The 18,534-nt window shown below is 38.7% G+C and overlaps 1 protein-coding gene across 2 annotated transcripts in view; it reads left to right on the forward strand.

The window, feature by feature from the left end:
• Nucleotides 1-9,439: 9,439 nt before the first annotated feature.
• The window catches only part of map7d1a (MAP7 domain containing 1a), a 37,205-nt gene continuing 28,110 nt past the window's right edge, over nucleotides 9,440-18,534 (forward strand). For both annotated transcript variants that reach the window (XM_079240613.1, XM_079240614.1), the window contains exon 1: nucleotides 9,440-9,801. In XM_079240613.1, coding sequence (XP_079096739.1) covers nucleotides 9,771-9,801 — 31 coding nt within the window. In that variant the 5' untranslated portion in view covers nucleotides 9,440-9,770. The remainder of the gene's footprint in view (nucleotides 9,802-18,534) is intronic.

The raw sequence follows: 18,534 nt of genomic DNA on the forward strand, positions 1-18,534 counted from the left end.
CCATCCACCAATGCCAAGTTGCACCAATGACTGTCCAGCAGTTGGCGGATGCTTTAGTCCAGGCCTGGAAGGAGATCCCACAGGGGAACATCTGCTGCCTCATCAGGAGCATGCCCAAGTGTTGTAGGGAGGTCATACAGGCACGCGGAGGCCACACACACTACTGAGCCTCATTTGGACTTGTTTAAAGGACATTATATCAAAGTTGGATCAGCCTGTAGTGTGTTTAACCATTTTAATTTTGAGTAGAACTCCAAATCCAGACCTCCATGGGTTGAAACATTTAATTTTCATTGATAATTTTTGTGTGATTTTGTTGTCAGCACACATGTGTATGTGTGAGTGTATGTGTGTATGGGTATGTATTTATGTATGCAAGCATATGAATGAAAAAAGCATCCTTTTTTTCCTATTCATCAGTTGGAAGCAATTAAAGGAGATCTGGCTTTTTACTGCATCATTCTGTTCTTCGTTGTCGAACCTAAATCCTCCCTTTTCTGTTCTGTCTGGAGGTGGAGCTAAACCACAGATAGGGAAATAATGAGAGCTGCTATCAGGGGGATTTTGGTAGGGGGATTGAGGGCGCCACACAGAAAGGCCCAGAGCCCAAGGGATTATTCAACTCACCCTCTTGTTTTCCAAGCTCCCATAGGACAGGTGACCCCCACTGTCCTGGGATCAGTATATTGCAGCATAAAAGCTGTTGGACCATCAGAGGGGGTTGGTGCTCAAGTCCAACTCTTGCAGCTGCCCTAAAATGTAAATTGTGTCTGAAAGGGCAGCAACACTTAAACAGTACTGCATTTGTTATATAAGTTTGATAAGAAAGCTCAGTAGCACACTGCAGTGCTCTCATTGCACAATGAAAAGCCTTCACCTGCAAGTGTTCATGCACCTATACAACAAAAGTTTGCAGATCGGGTGTTCATTCATTGATTCATTCGTTTTCATAACCGCTTCATCCAATTCAGGGTTGCAGGGAAGCTGGAGCCTATCCCAGCAGTCTCGGGGCGAAAGGCAGGATACACCCTGGACAGCTCACCAGTCCATCGCAGCAGATCGGGTGTTGTCACCAGTTTTTTTTTTAGTGCTATAACACTGCTTACATGACAGTCAGTGCTGTTGACACTACCTGACGTCTTCATGAGTAGTTTGGATAGTTTCGTTTTTCATTCCTGTATTAGATGCAAAAGATTTTGCCACGCAAACATGAAACTGTTCTGTGCTGCTGCGTTATTTGGATTCCTCAGGGGCATTTGACATGTTTTGCTATATTTATATCTAACACCATCCTTTGGAAGAAGGAAGGCCTCATTTTACAAGCAATTAACGAGAAGTTAATGCTTTTGTCTTCCTTGTTCCACTTTAAGTAAAACAGAATAGACCGTAGGGAGAAGCTACTGTACAGAGCCAAACAAACACAATACTGACACACAAAAGGAAGAGAGTAACAGCTGTCCTCTTTTTATGTGTCAGTGTCATTGTCGCAGCTGGATGTAAGTGTTCCTTCCCCACTTATGTGTAGAATTAATCCTGTCTCTAATCTAGGGACTTGAATTTAAAGTTAATCCTACGTAAGGTTGCATGTGTAAGAATGTGCATGTTCATGTGCATGTATGTGTGTAATGCAAAGCTCTACTGGGGCTTGACCTCCAGACCTTTCATCCTCTGTTAATCTCTGTTGTGTTTGTGTCATCCTGAAAGCTACTCACTCATATGACACCGAATCAATGATCAGTTAAGAACAATGGGAGAGCCAGTGACTTTACAACCTTTGCAGTATGAAGAAGTTTTATTTTAAGTACATTTCCTGTACATAGTTAACTGGCATTGTTAAATTGCTGGTAAAATTTAACATGGGGAAAACTAAATTCTTAGAAAAAAAACAAAATCTTTAATTTTGGGAAATAACTCTTCATAGTCTCACAACTGGTGCCAATATGCTTCTTTTTAAATATGGACAAATTCTATTACTTTGATGTAACCACTACGGTGGTGTAGTGGTTACCACTACGACCTCACAGCAATAAGGTCCCTGGTTTAAGCCTTGGCTCAGATGGGGTGTTTGAACAGTGGCCTTCCTGTGTGGAGTTTGTATGTTCCCCTTGTGTATGCTCTCCAGGTGGCTTCCACCCACCAGACATGCATGTTAGATTAATTGCTGTAGTTAATTGATCACATGTAAGCTTTGGAGAAAAGCATCTGTCAAATGGCTGTAGAATAGAACCTATAAGTTAACATTCCTTTAACCATATTTTATGCACATGGCCTTGATTCCTGAATATGGTTCTGCTGGAAGTTTTTACTTCTTGTCAAAAGGGTGATATTTTTTTTTTTTAATCACACCCTGTGCATGTTTGGGTAAGGGAACTGTGAAAAAAAAAAAATATATATAAAACAATAACTCATTTTAATGAATTGCCTTTTTAAAATTTAGTTATCAGCTGACTGTCAATCATAAAAATGAATTTTTCTAATGTATTATAATTGGAATACAGTTATTTGTATTAAATTGTAAAATTGAGATTACTTTGTTGTGAATCAGAGCTATTTAAGTAAATGTGAACTGAACTGAATCTCAGGTGTTTTGTTTTGATGCTATTTAGCAAATATTAGCATGCTAATATGCTAAGCTACCATATGTTGTAGAGTTGCTAGATTCATTATAAATATGTTGTAACTATTTTCTCCACAGCTTCAGCGCATTGTTGGTTCATTTATTTCTTAAAAGTTAAGTACATTTTCTTTTTAGTGACACAAAATACTTTTTGTGTGCTAACCAGGCATTTGTGCAGGTGGTGCTGTTTCTTGACTAGTCAGTTTAGCCTTTCAAAAACTGAACGTGATGTAATGAAAGTTTCCCTTCTTGCAAATGCAACGAGAGGTCAAGAGAAGACACTCCCACCCTCTCATTCTCATTTTTTTTTCCTGCCTCTGCTATTTCCCCTCTCTCTTCATTGTGGGTTGTCATGGAAATGAAAGCTCAGGGAGGGGGGGAAAGCCTCTATTATTGAAGCAGTTGTGGGATTGGTAGTGGGCTGGGAGTCGTGAAATGGAGCGATTCATGCACTCATAAACAGAGAGTGCGGTGGAGCAGAAGGGAGGTGGAGGGGAGAAAGGGACGAGTAAAAGGAGAATGGCAAGGGGCCCCAGGGGTGAGCGGAGACAGGAGCCAACTCCACGTGTTTTGGCCCCGTTTCTAACTGATAGCACGTTTTAGACCATTACGTCATGGTCTGTGAGGCTCTCTGGTGTTTGAGACATGTTGCAATAGAATCTCACTCCTTATAGAGAAACAGCAGAGTCAGCCCCCGGTTATGCCACCTGTTGTCGCTGATGCCATGAAAACTGCTCAGAGAACAGTGCAAGACACATTTCTGAGCAGTGCTAAGCTGCAGAACAAACAACAGCTTGAAAGTAATGTACCCTAAATGTCTGTTAAATGTCAAATTTCGTTACTTTACCCCAATTAGGATGATGATCTCTAACATTTTAGGTGTTTGTTTGCTTTTGAGGACAACATCTCTGACTTGTCATTATATTCTTAAAGCACATCTGAAGTTGTCCTAGCACAAGAAAAATTATTATACTTCCTTTGAATGCTGTGGAGCTGGTTCTTAAAAGTTTGGACTTGGTTTTAACTGATGCCACCGGATCCTGTCAGATTGGCATCTGTGGAATTTGGAGGCTGAGTGAAAACCTCAGACTCTATTGTGCTTTTTGTGGCCTTCTAAAGGCTTAGGTTTTAGGGAACTCACTACTGACCAGCTGAAGAAGACCAGTAAGTAAAGTGCTTTTGCCATTTGAGGTTGTGGGGTGAAAATGTTTAAGTGTTAAACTATCAGTCACGTGAACTCCAAGATACTGGTTTTCCCAATTGAACATAACATTTAGACAGATGAACACTGGTAGACCACATCACCAGTCAGTGGTTTCAATTTGGGGCCTTTATGTGTTTATTTGCAAAAAGCAACTGAGCCTGCAAAAAAAAATCTAAGCATCTTGTTTTGAGCTGGTGAAAGGAAGCTCTCTAGAGTTTGAAAAAATGCTGTGTTTTTAACATATTTACCATTATCAGAGATTAAAGGCCAAACATAAATATCTTTCAGTATCTGCTGCTGTTTTGACTGAAAATTGTCTTTTGTGGAACCCCCGGCTTAACTGGAGTTGTGGTATTACTGGGTGGTTCTGTGGTATGCATAGACGCCTTTCAGAAAGTCTTCCATTGTGGTATCATTAAATGGGTGGAGTACTAGAATAAGAGCTGTTTCATTTCATTTATTCAGAAGTTTTTTTTTCTTTTTAAAAGACTCTTACAAGTGAAGAATACATACAGTTTAGTGTCTGCCACAAGGAGACTTTTATAGTATGGGAATATGGCAATTATGATCTGGCAAAATTCCAGTTATGGGACTTAACCTCATGAGCTTATGTTGCTTTTTTCCTCTCTAAAAAAACGCCCACACATGGGACTTCCTGATGACATAGTCTATGTGGAGTTGACATTAAATAAGAAACATCATGTTATGTAGAGCCGATATATTTGTGTGGAAATTGCTACCATACTTTTAAACACAACATATTATTAAATCCCGGCACAACAATGAAAACACATTACTGATGCAAATCATTCAGCCCTCTTACAGGTGCTGGTGATCCTTCCTTTTGCTGAGCCGAAACAATAGTGTGGTTTCAAAAGTAGAGAAACTTTGACAAAAAACTGACCCAACAACTCTTCTTTGTGTGGCTCTAAATCTAATGGCATCACTAAAAAGTGATCAGTCTTAGCTACTGCACATTAAGGAAGTGCAAACAGTGAATTGATCAGACTTAAGTATTGTCATGGATACCCTTTCCTTATGCTACCCTTGATGCTTAAATTGCTACATTTACAAATGGCCGAAATTGTGCATCCAATAGTCTTTACCACAGGCTAAGTCAGTGCTCTCTGGGGACATTCTGAACATTCTTGCTATTGTTATTTCATTATTAGACTCAGGGTTACCCTTGCCATTCACAGTGGCTGACCTTCAGACAGAATACGGATGGCCACAATGACTATGCCCAAAATATGAAACAGAAGAGCTTAGTCAGTTTTTAAGGAGAAAAATTTAAAAGCTTCCTTTTAAAGTAAATTTCTATTTGTTATTACAATTTTTTCCCAATTATTTTATAAATCATTGTGATAGTCAGTGGGGATTTGTTTAATTTTGCGACAGTGTCATGTTTCCAGTGGAAAGTTACAAGTTACTAGTGGACAAAACTTACACGATATCCCTCTAACATTGTCATTGTAAGCACATAAACTATGCCTGGACACTTTCTCATCAAGCTGCAAAAGTGCTGTTACTGTGTGCAGAATGGCTGCCAGTCATAGTGTTTTCATACAGTTTGAACTGATCTTCTCAGGGCCATATCTTATCCAAAGTTTAAAACAGCAAAGGAAAATAAGATGATCACATCTTTTAACAACAATTTAAAAATCATGGCGCTTGATGCCATTTGTACATTCATATTGACTAAATGCTAACTGGATCTTTGAAAATTGAGTTATGGAAAGAGCTACCTTTGTCCATCTGCTGAGCTGTTTTCAACAGAGATAAGCTTGCTATTGTGGTGTTTAAAACAGCAACTTCTGCAGGGAGTAATTTGCTCAAAACATTTTGGTCTTCTGTTTGGCTGTAATCTGCCCTTTTTCAAGTGCAAGACTTGCTTCAGATACCATTTTAAATGCCTAGTACTCAGTACCATCAAAGAGGAGATATGTTGTATCTCCTCTTTCATCAGAAGCTCTCTTTTCCTTTAGTGTCTGTTGTTCTACATCCTCTGTTAGTAGGTCTGGAACACTCCTTCAGTTCTTTTGATCTCTTTCACCTTTTTTCCTTTCTATGTCTCTTAAGTTGTTCCTTTTAATTTCAGGAAGTGTGTATGCTGATGCAATCATCTTACCTCTGTGGTGAAGATTTTTGTTTATTTTCCTTAGTGTTAACGGTCCACTGTCAATGAAAGAAGTGCTTACGGTGATCTAAGGCAGTTTGATGACATGTATGTGTGTTTGTGTGTGTGGCATGGCGGTAAGTAAGAATGTAGCTGAAACTCTAAAAACAGAATCTTGTCTTGAGCCTCAAGAGACAGAAGACAATGACAATTGATATGTTTCCTGGAGACTATGTGTTGAGAACAACAAAAAAGGACACAACAGAAAAAAAAACTATGCTGTGTAAGGGCAGATCTATAGGACAAACAATTTAATTTAGTAAAACTTGTTGAAGTTATAAAACATTTCGACACATCTGAAGTCCAGCTAGTGGACAGCAAAGCCATATTTGCTGTTTTGCATCCTTTTAACTTTGGATGGCCCATTAACACAGTAAAGAACACTCACGTGTTATAAATTATACACAGGCCTCCGGACACTGAGGCATGCTTTCATTCCCAGCCCTTTAATTTTCCTATCTGATTGCTGGTGGATACATCAGGTTGACTCTGGTCTGCAGAACTGAGTCATGACATTTTATGTGTTCTTAACTTTTGTGGTAGGGTGGGGGGGTGCTATAAGGTAAGTGACAAGATACACTCTGAATAGCCTGCGAGTCAGTCCAGTGCAAACTTTTGATTGAATGTTTGAGCCAGGAACCTCTTTTCTGCCCGATGATGTCAACCAACTTACCACAATGCAGCCTGCAATATAAAAACATTATGTATTAAAATAAATCAGTAACAACATTAACCTATTTTTCCTCAAAACACTTTGTTTAAACGTATTAAATGGTGACTGCTCAAAAATAAAAGTAATTGTGAAATGTCTACTGCTTTTGCATTTTCAGTCTTCCAGGGAATTATCTAATCTGATCCTATAAACAATCTGCCATTGTTCTGGCAGACTGATTTTTAACCTGCTGATGGTGAAATACAAGTATTTCTTTTAAGTCATTGTACAAAAGCACAACTTCTGTCATCCAGCTTTCAACAATGGATCATTCACAGAGAGGTTGATAATTGGTAACAACAAAATCAAGGATAAACTTTGAAAAAATCTTCCATATAATTAATTTCAAACTACATGGTGTGAAAACTGAATTACTTTTTAGTCTTTTTATTTATTTTTCTACCATAAATTGGTGAAAAAACAGAAACAATAAAAAAACAAAAAACAAAAACAAGACAATATTTATCACTAAATATCATTTAGGATTTCTTTGGACTAATTGTTTAATTTTTTTTACATTAGTTTTACCTCCACCATGAGTCGGTCATGTATTCAGCAACATAACTCAAAAAGTTAAACACACATATTGATAAAATCTTTAGGAAATTGCAGAAATGTAATATGTAACAAGTGATTAGATTTTGGGGGTTAACCTGGATCATCGCGTGAGTCCGGGGAAGTTTTTATTTTTTTTATTTTAATTTTTTTTACAGTATTCTTTACTATGAAGACATAGGGATATTTTTGCCATGAGGGTTTCTTACCCAAAAATAATTTCCACAATCATTGGGGATAAAATTAAATTAAATTAAAAAAAAAAAAAAAAAAAAATGGTTGAGGTAAGTCACTGAGTGCTTCTCGTGTATTGTCAATGTAATTGTTTCTCTTGTCAAGTTTGTATTATAACAGGTCTTAAGTTGGGTGATGTTAAAAGAATTTTTGAAAAAAGGAAGAAAGAGGGATTCTTATTTTGTAACTAAACAAATTTTGACTTATTTTGAGGGTTCTACACTTTCATTAAAAAGAAGGAAACTTGTTTCCTGCTGTTCTTCTGTATTTCCATGACTTAAAAGGAGGGGGAAACTGCTCTTTCATCATTAAACTGAAAACCAAACTTATCTGTGATTGTGATTCAATTACAGCTCATTCTTACATGCACAGACAGTAATGACATTAGGGGTAATGGGATCTTTGGCAAAACCTTCTAGTTGAATCATGTAAATGTATTAGGGACAGTTAAGAGTAATGCAATTACAAGTCAAAGCAGAGTTTTGATGATTATCTAAAAAAGTTTTCTTCTTTTTGTGCTACCTTTTCGGGTCTTTTTGTTCCTCCTCTGCAAAACCAACTAACCACTTGCTGAGCAACTCACCCAACCCCCCACTCCCTCCAACACCCCCCACTGTCCAGTTGTAATGACAGGTGGCTCGTGGGGGTTTGGGTGAACACCACTCAACAGCTGCACAAAAGACCCCTAATCGGGTCCTTTAGGCCATGTGTCCCTTCTCAAGCGTGCCAAGCAACCCCTGTCCCAGCCCCCACCTCGGCAGATGCTAAGAGATCCACAGGTGGTAAATGAGAGGAGAAGTTGAAGTGCTTAACAATGTTACACAGCAAAGCCTAATTTAAAGGTACTTAATATTAAACTGGCTTTATGTTTGTTTATTTGAAAACTAAAAAAAAAAAAAAAAAAAACCAAGACCATGGAGTTTGCAGCTCGGAAGGAGAAACACATGAACCATCACTGAAAAAAAATTGCCAAGCTTGTACTTTCTATTCAACAATCACTTGTTAGCATTACCTCTTACTTTCAGTGGACCTTTACTTGCACTTATCTAAGACAAAATTTTTACATCTGTAAGGCTAACCTAGAGTAGTTTACTGACAACATTGTAAAGGTTCTATGCATCAAACACAGATGTATGAGCTCCTTTACTTTGTTCATTTGACAGAGGCTACCACTAATATGGTTTTGAGTCAACATTCACTTTCCTTTAAAATGACTTTGAAGAATCCTCTTTAATGAGTCCCTAAAGAGCACAGATAGTCTGAAAACTAGATATAATGAATCCCCAAATCTTTTTAAATAAATCTTGAATGTTTGTCCCACCTGACAAGCACCCATGTTGCCTTTTTTCCTGTAGCTGTTTTATACCAGATGAAATTCAACGTAATTTATTATTTTTTCACGTTTATGCTTATAGATAAATGTAACACTGATCTAAAAACACTCATTCACATCATTTTAACTGAACCAAAGTTGTTACAATTTCTCTTAACACACACTCAAAAGAAACTCGAAGTAGATATATTTATTAAGAAAAAGCTGTGAAGTGTTAGCAACATTGAAGGCCATACAACACGTCACACAAAGTGATTACAAAGACATTTTTTAATGTAAGAGCTTGTAATGAACGTGAACTGTGGACTGACTGTAAACGCGTTTAAGTTTTGTGGGAGAAGGAACCAATCAGATTGCTGGGGGGTGTATATTGTTTCTTCAAAGTGCAAAAAAACTTTTTAAAATGCCGATTAAACTTATTAAAAGAGCACTTTAACGCAAATTTAAATTTGGGAACAGCTCCCTTTGTTTTCTATAAAAATATTAAGTTTACACTGTATGTAACAAACAGGACGTCGGTATCAGTCTCACCCCCTGTTTGTAATGGTACGGTCCCATCCGGAGGCCATTGGGATCATCCGCACATCAGCTGTAGTGTGTCGTGGACTGAGGAACTTCCCTCCCTCCTCTTCCCTGCCTGCCTTTATCCCAAATTCCCCCAGACACCTTCTTATTTAGCTTATACGAAGCGCTGCCGCAGCCACCAGGGTCTCCGTCAACAAACTGGTACCTTTTAATTGTATTTGAAACATTTTCTGGACGTGTTCGGGAGGATTTCCTGACTACTTCGTCCAGGCAGCTGGAGTGACTCGACCAAGTTTCCCCCCCACCACCCACCCATATTCTGCCTGAGGAATGAGAGGATTGCCAGCGAGGAAGAGCCGAAACTTGCACGTTTGAGTGAACAAAAGGACAGAAAGAGAGGGAACTGCCGCCAGAATGGAGGAAAATACTCTGCCAGGAGCAACATGTAAGTCTCTACCGAAAGACCAGAATCTGGTAGCTGTGGAAATGTGTTAGTAGTGTTTAGTCATTCATGTCCTTTGTAACGCTGGAACCAAATGATCTGAGCTGAGTTTAGTTGTCCTATCGTCAGAGGTGAGTGCTGGGCTAGATGGTGTGGTCGGTAATAAATTTGTGATGAATTATGAATGCTAATTCAGGATGAGGTGCGGGAAGACAGTCTATAATCGTGAAGCTAACGCTACTTTGTCATTGACAAAATTATGACTCTTGGCTGGGACGGATTTTAATTCTGCTTTGATGAAATGCAGTGTATAAATGGCTTTATTAACATATGCTAGAGACCAAACGGTGGGATGATGGCCAGTTGACCGCTGATTCGTGTCCTCTAATGATTTGGTTTCTTGTGCAGAAATCCCAGTTATAAGGGTTATAATAACACAATTTGCACTAGATGAGGTAATCTCACGAGTCCCACCCCATCCCCCTCCTTATGTTATGTTTAGCTCACTTCTAACGATGCAGTTACAGGCGGTCTGGCATCCCCTGCTGCCTCCTCTTTTGCAGTTCTGCTCAGCCAGAGGATGTTTTACAAATTCAGTGGTGCACAGGTGCAGTCATGCTCGTTTTCTGCTGGTGCAGAGATGCACCACCAAACTCCAAAAATCTAGACAAAAAAATGGAAATGAAATCAACTCATGTCTACAGTGCAGGATAAAGAGTCCACATAACACTTTGGCCAGATCTGGCGTAGTTGGAGCAGATATGTAAAATTATAAACTGTGGACCAATGATCACACAGTTTAGGGATTGTGTGATGTGTTTTTCATCCAGCAATAGCAATTGTCTGCTGGAAACTTGCCAATGTGGAGTCTGTCTTGCAGTGTATCCCGCTTTGGTGTCTCCATGCTATAGTGTTGTGCATTGACATGCTGTCTGCTTGTGGAAATAGAAGTGGACACACAATGCAGCGTCGTCATTCTGACAACAAAAAACTTCCTTCCTGCTGACAGGGGGGCTCTGTGGAGGGTGGTCAGCTTGTTTTGGCTTTGCATCAAGCAGGAGGGTAGATGTGCTCCACCCAGATTGTGGGAATCTTGTCCAGCAGCCTGCAGTGTATTCAGAATGTTATCATGTGCTCTGACTCACAGTTTTTTTTTGTGTGATCTGTCTGCAGTCACTCTCTGACAAGTGATTTTGGTTAAAACTCTGCTGCAACAGCTGACTGGAGTTTGTTTTCATTTTATGATCGCAGATTTTCACATCTACATAAGTGTATCAAATAAGAACTTGTATCAAATAATTCAGACCCATCCTGTTGCTCATGACAAACATAAAACCTTATTGTCTTATGAATAGGAAGCAGGAGTACAACAATGATTAAACATGTGATGAAAGAAACAGTTCCTAGGCTTATCAGCTTCCAGGAATGTGTTTCTTCTGTAAAACATCCTTGAAGAACACCTGAGAGTGTCTGGATAAATGGCAGGAGTCTACTTGATTCGTTAGCTCATTTGTTGTGACTGAGTAAATGACGTGTTCTCGGACTGGAACTGTTGAAAGCTTCTTTCGGCTTGGGGAAAATCTGCGATGAGAATTTCTTTTCTTTCTACATTCTTCTTTCTTCTTCCGCTCTCCTCTTTGCTGTTGTTTTGACAGTCAGCTCTTTGTGACCAACCACTTTTATCACAGCATTCGCACAACCGAGCTGAAAAGGGACTCTTTATTGGACATCCAGTGGGGGACTCATTCTTACTGGAAGATCCGGATCCATGGAAGAAAAGGAGCTGATGCATTAAATTGTTAATGAGTAATTATACAAAGTTTGTTTTAAGCAACATAAGGCCGACTGCTCCACCGCAGTCACGGTGAAGAATAAAGCATCTCTGAAGACTTACAGGGACAGACAGAGATCATAGTATAATCCTTGTTTATTTCATAATAAGGCAGAATCCACCAGCTTTAGCTGTCAAGGCTGCAGTGAAGAGGATCAGTCAGCAATGCATTTTCTGCCATAGCAGCTGTTATGTAATAAAAGGAGAATATGCAATGAGGTTCTGGTTCTGGGGCTGCTTTTAAGTATTTTTCTAAAGTAAAAAGGAGTAGGATCCCTTAAGCCTCATAGTCTCACTGTCTAATTATAGATCTGCTCGCAGTAGAGGAGAGCCATTGTTTTGTGCAGGACTGATTAACATGGTGGTGAAGAAGTGGGTTAGTACATGTCTGCATGTTCTGCTGGAGAGACTTGTGAAAGCACACATTGCTTACACGTGCTGTTGATACAGAATGTAGCATATGAAGCAGCAGGATTTGTTGTCAAAGGGTGGATGCAGTGTAATGGCATAACATTTAACCTGTTATTTAATCTCTCTCTTTTTTTTTTTTTTTTGTGACTGCAAGGAGCACAAAGAGTGTGAACCTGTGAGTGGGCCGCATCCTGCCTAATCCATTTAATTCAGCATATGCAGCTGCAATCGCAGATTATCCCGTCAGGCAAATGGATTTTTCTTGCCATTTTTAATCTTTGCTACCTTTTTCAGAAGAAGAAAAGTCAACCTGCGTGTGTGGCTGATGGAATTAAAATTGATTAAAATGGCAAAGTGGCTACTATCATACTTCACCAGATCTTATCTGTGGGTGTGAAGATTGCTTGATTTGTTACTTTAAAGCTGCAAAAACACGGTTTTGTCAGTAAGAGATGCTTCCCAGTTCCCACATGTGCAGATGAATTCAAATACCACGTTCAGCACTTTTCATAGTGGGAATCAGCCATGTATGAAGCTTGGAGAGCCGCACAAAAAGAATAGAAACGTATTAGTCACAAAGAACTGACTGAAGTCATGCCAGTGCTCAGGCCTTGTGGTCTGCTTTTATATCTGCAGTGCAGTTAGACGGTGACACATCTGTAGTCCAAGTCTGTCAGACAGAATTTTTAAGTGTCAAATTCAACATAGTCACATTATATTGGAATTACAAAAAGGTTAAAATCCCATGTTTTTCAGAGTTAGTCACTTCATTTTAACCCTTGTTTAAGCTCAAACTATAACTCTGCTGTGATGTGATGGATTAAAGCGAGGAACATGATAGACAGAGAAAAGGAAAATAACATTTAGTAAAATGTTGCAGACCATGGTGGTGGAACTACTGTGTGCTCAGGGAAATTGGCAGAAATCTGCTAAATGTTGGAAAGTACACCCATGTCTATTTAATGTTTCCTGTGTGAAAAGTCCATGTCGGACTCAGGAGAGTGAAGAGAAGGGAGACTTGTCTAAATGACGATTGAAACTGCTGGATAGAGTTAAGTTTAATAACTCTGGGGACTCAAAGAGACCCAAAGAGGAAGACCAGACTTGATTCTTGTGAAAAAACTAGAAGAAAATGAGTGAACTGCATTCCAAAAGTTTACCCTTGTATATAAAGGGAGCATCACTACTGTAGCACCCAGACGGTGTAAATTGCTCTGTCCAGATGTTGACCTCAGAGTAGAAGTGGATACCAGCTCTGTAGAAAGTTCAATAACATAAGAAGTCTTTTCCATTAACACCAAAGATTCAGCTCAGTCATGGCGGCTGAAAGAGAGCCAGTTTGTGTACGTAAGCTGATTTAATATTTGAAAATGACTTGGTCATTTCAAACATGGAACAAGTATTTACAGTGAAACATTCGTGAAGGTTAAATTACATTTGGACTATGCTGTGCTTTTACCACGTTTAAACCTTGGTATCTTTATTATCTAGTGAAGGTCTTGGTGTGAAAATGAACTGTCCGGTTGTCCACACAGTCTGGCAGATGTTCCTGAAACTATTAATAGTAAAAATCAATGGATTTGCGAGACAATGGATTTTTGCATAAATTGCACAGCAATATGTTGGGTTGTTTAGAAGTGTTTGATATCCAATCTTCTTGCCTGTAATGAGGGAAAACCTTCTCACATTTAACTCTTGGCAAGCAAATCAGTTTTAATGTAAAACATTGATTAACCAAAGCCAACAAACAGCAATCAGCTCAAGTCAATATTTGATCACTGCAGCAGAGCATCATGTACTCAGAAAGACTGAGGATGAGGATCTTCAGATTATTGGAACAATATGTGAGTTTCAACTCTGACTTGTTATGACTTTTAGATGTGTCTATTATAAAGTTAGTTTTTAATGCAGGAGGTGGGTAGTAGTGCTCAAAGTGCTTGACTGCAAGAGGTAAACGTACTTGTTTCTGACCCATCGAGAGGCCCATGTCCTACTTGGACAGCATCTGCTTTTCCTAACCTCTTTTTTTTTTGTTCTGACTGTGGAGATTCTGCAGTGCTGCAGCCTGAATTTATTATTAAGCAGCTCTACTGCCTCTCTCCTCATGACTGTGTGGGAATGACAAGTAGAGGGAAGTCTTGGTTTGGATTGCGTTGCTTATTCTTGCCACCTGTATTGGGCTGGAAAATATCCGAGCATCTGATCTGGTTGTCTGAAAGTTCCAGTCACCAGACCCATTTGCTAATATTAGAACAGTCCCTGTTCTACTAAAGGGCAGAACTACTTATACTGCAACCATGTCTTGATTCATTACATAGTGAGTTACCCATATGTCACAATTTAACCAGATTCATTACACTTTTTCATGCCATCTTCTCTTAAAATAATGCTTTTTAAATATTCTAAGATCAGTGTTAGATCAGTGTCCGCTTTTACACTTGAAAGTGTTTCGACTTTGTGTGTTCTCCTCCTATAGTGTTACCTGTCATCATGAAACCTACGAGTTCAACCTGTCACCAGCAAATAAGCTCTGGGTTTTCAGATGGGGTAGGCAAAAATCCACTTAATGATGACTGTTGGACATAATTGTATGTTGAACAGTCACAAGATTACTGCTTGGGCTGAGTTAAGCTTGAGGTAATGTTTACAAAAATAAGTATATTGAAACAAAATGGCAAACACCTCTGTGAGCAACCTCTGTAGAGGAATTATGCATGCACAGCACTTCTTAAAATCTAAACTATTCTGTCTTGATGCAAATGTTTTTTTTGACAGGTATACCCATATTTTAAAGATGAACTCTGAAAAAGTGTTGCTGTAAGTGATTTTATGGTGGATGAATGTGTGTGATAGTGAAGTTGGCTGCTTCATACAGTTTTTAAAAAAAAAATCTTTTCCAAGTCACTTTTTTACATTGCTGCACACCGCTGTCTTTTCAGCAGCAAGTTTTTTTTTCTTTTTGTTAATTTATTCTTTTAATGCAACATGTAGCCATCAGAACCTGACATGTTGCTGCTAAAGGCTCAGTGCAGCTTTGCTCCTCTAGTCAATGGGCTTTCGGCATTAATGTTGAAATGAACATAGGTCTCAACAAACCAAATCATTGCTACATGAGGCTGCCCAAAACATTTATGTATTGTCTTAATTCTTTTCCAGCTAAATGGTTTTTTGCTGAAACATGTTAAAAAATATTTTTAAAAAAAGGAATTCCATTTCTCAAACCACCTCCCACCATCCAAATGGCACAGGTTGCCAGGAGCAACAGCCTGGCACATTTAGACTGCTTCCAGCTATCAAAGCAGCCCCCTCGTGACCCAGAAATCCCTCCTTGTCCTCTGATGTAATTGAGAACAGGATCAAATTTGGTTGCCCATGACACTCTTTCCCACCTCTGGTCAGATTGTCTAGGTTACTTATCTGTTTATGTTGAAGCATGTTGGCGGCAGCAGCAGATGCGCCATCCCCAGGGAGCTGCCGCTAGTTCAGATAAGCGGTGCCTTTTATCAGCATTGTGGTTTTGGCACATGCACTGGCTCAGAGGCTAAATGCCTGCCATTGTCATAGTCAGTCCAGGTGATGAGATGAAAGCTGTTTCAGTCAGTGGCTAAGACATCAGTATTCACCGGTTGACTGTAGTAAGGACTGCTGGTATTCAAAGTGTCAGTTGTGTTTACTGCTATGCACAACCACTTCTGTGTTCAATTAAGCACCGGCTAAAGTTTTAATTGATCACTCAACATCTGTTTGTTGTGGGATAATTTGGTTTCCACTTAGCCAAGTCACTGTTCCTTCTTGTGATTTTCTGTTTGTCTGAAGAGGTAGTAAATTTATAAGGCTTGAACTTGTGAGTATTTGAACAAAAGACATTTGAAGTTGAGATCTGTCTTTTAAACTTGGTCAAATTACAAGTTATATGCGCATACATAGACAAAGTAATTAATCAGGAGAAATATGTTTGTATCTGAGAAATTTTCAAAGCTATTAAATCAATATAAAACCTCAAAGTGAGGTTGTAGTCAAAGTAAAGCTTTTCTAAATTCTGATCTTGAACATTTATTGTAAGCTGTAGTCACCTATTAAACTTTGGTCTGAAAACACTCACACATGGCTGGGTCTGGCACAGAGTCCCCACTCGTTGTTTACACTGTGCTTCCTGTGTGTCTGGGCCCCCTGCCCTCTTACATCACCCTATTCGGTGCAGGAGGGACACAACAGGGTGAGGGGGCGATGGCTTGGGGGTAAGCGATGAGGTAGTTCATTAGTCCCCCGGTCCATCCCAAATGAGATGCAGATCCATTATTTGTGTTTCCCTGAGTTCCTCTTCTTTCTTCTCTTTGTTCCCGCCCTTTCCAGTTCCCTTTCCAGCCTTTTCACTTCATTCCAACACTCTGTGCTCAAACTCTTGTTGGTCTTTACAGGTTTTATGTGATTCTGCTGTGTTTCCTGCATTTTACAGATTTTTAAGGGATTAAGCATATTTACATTTTGCAGTTACTTAGTGCCCTTGTCTCAAATGAGTAATTTAATTCCTCCGATTGTGTGGCCATTCTTTTTCTTATCTGTTAAAGGAGGCTGGGATAGAGCAGTAAGGTTCCTGGCTTCATGCATTTTGCATGACTTGTCCCATATTTGTACTCTACTTTTCTATCCTTACGAGACATGAGCAGAACTGTGGATGTCATGACAGCATTTTCCCTCCTTTTCATCACAGCTGGTGATGATCAGTGCAGTACAGCTGTAAAGCTTCCTTTTATTAAAATATATAGCATATATATATATATATATATATATATATATATATATTTCTCGTATATATATATATATATATATATATATATATATATATATATATACGAGAAATATATATATATATATTTATATATATATATTTATATATATATATATATATATATATATATATATATATATATATATATATATATATATATATATATATATATATATGATATATTTATTTCTCCTGTAAGCTTTAGGCGAGTAAACACTGTCACATGAAAGTACTGTCATAGTTTGCTGATTGTGTCATACATGCGTCATGTGTTTTTCTTTCCTTCAGGCAATATTTGCCATTATAGAAACTTCTTCTGTGAGGTTGACATACAGGTAGAGAAGTGGCTGCTTTGCTGATATTTTGGCTTGTACACTTGCATAGGAAAGAGCCTTCAGGCTGTGTGCTGCTCCAAGGACATATCCTTTGTCCTTCCTGCTTCATTTCCTGGTTCTTACTATGAAATACTAATGGTCTTGACCAAAACATTTATACCTCTTTTAAAACTAAAATAACTAACAGGAAGAGCTCTTGTAGCTTGTTGTTGTGTTGGTTTTCTAGGTCTGCTAAGAGGCTTGGTGCACTACATGCACAAATAAGGCTCTGCTGTGTGAATATTTATTAGTAAACTCAAACATAGAAAAATCATTTCTTTCTGAAATTTGATTTCTGCTAAACATTTTATTTGATCACATTTTATGTAGCAGTATTACCTGTTATCCCAGTTACAACTTGGCTCTTTCTCCCACAATATTATCAGCTAAATTGTGAAGTACCAGAATAGATTCTTGTCTTCTTCAGTCGTGAAAATAATTTTTGATGCTGTATATTCTGTCCAACTTTCCGTGCTCCCAATGAGGAATGGCACCGAGTTGTGCTAATTACCTGCTGATCCTCAACCTGCCATTTTGCTCCCATGCTGTGCTTAGGCATGCATGTGTCCATCCAACCCCGCAGGGGTTATTTTACCATCTCAGCTGACTTTCTACAGGTAATTTATTCCTTTGTATTGCTTTTAAATGCGTAAAGGCTCAGGTGTATTCTTTAGGCTTTGCTTGACACCTGCAGCTGCTAGAGTCTCCACAGGGGAGCCCTGATTGGGCCCACAGAGTTGTGACAGGTGATGGGGTGATGTTCAACTACAATCATGCACAGCATGCCACAGATTCTCCTCTGACCCAGTTTGTACGGTCTGTTGATTATCAAATACTAATTTTAAATATAGAAATAGAGTCACAAAGATATGACAAAATAAAGTCACAATTAGAGTGACAGAATAAAATGTTTTCTACTGGAAATTTAACAGAAATTTTCTGTATTTTACAAGGGGTTTATTTGCTGGTTTACTTCAATGAGTTTAATTTCATCAGCATACATGAAGAGTCCAGACAAAACGGAAGCAGTAATGTATTAAAAGCAATAATTATGCAGGACCATGATTTTTTATCTTTTTGAATTTGAAGTAATAATAATTTTAAAGTGTAGTTGTGTTTAGATCCTCTACAGAGGACGGGGGGTGGGTGGGGGGTTGCAGTAAAAACTCCTGTCTGTGTGAGATTTTTTTATCAAGCTTGTGTAACGCTGACAAGGTATGTGTCCTTCTCCACAGTACTCCAATAAGCATCATAGAAGTGTTTTTCCATATTCAGGGTGGAGAAAGTGGATTTACATTGATTTATTAATATAAATGATGTAAGTGATGTCA

The sequence above is a fragment of the Telmatherina bonti genome, assembly GCF_933228915.1.
Source record: "Telmatherina bonti genome assembly, chromosome: 5".
NCBI classification, from domain to species: Eukaryota; Metazoa; Chordata; class Actinopteri; order Atheriniformes; family Telmatherinidae; genus Telmatherina; species Telmatherina bonti.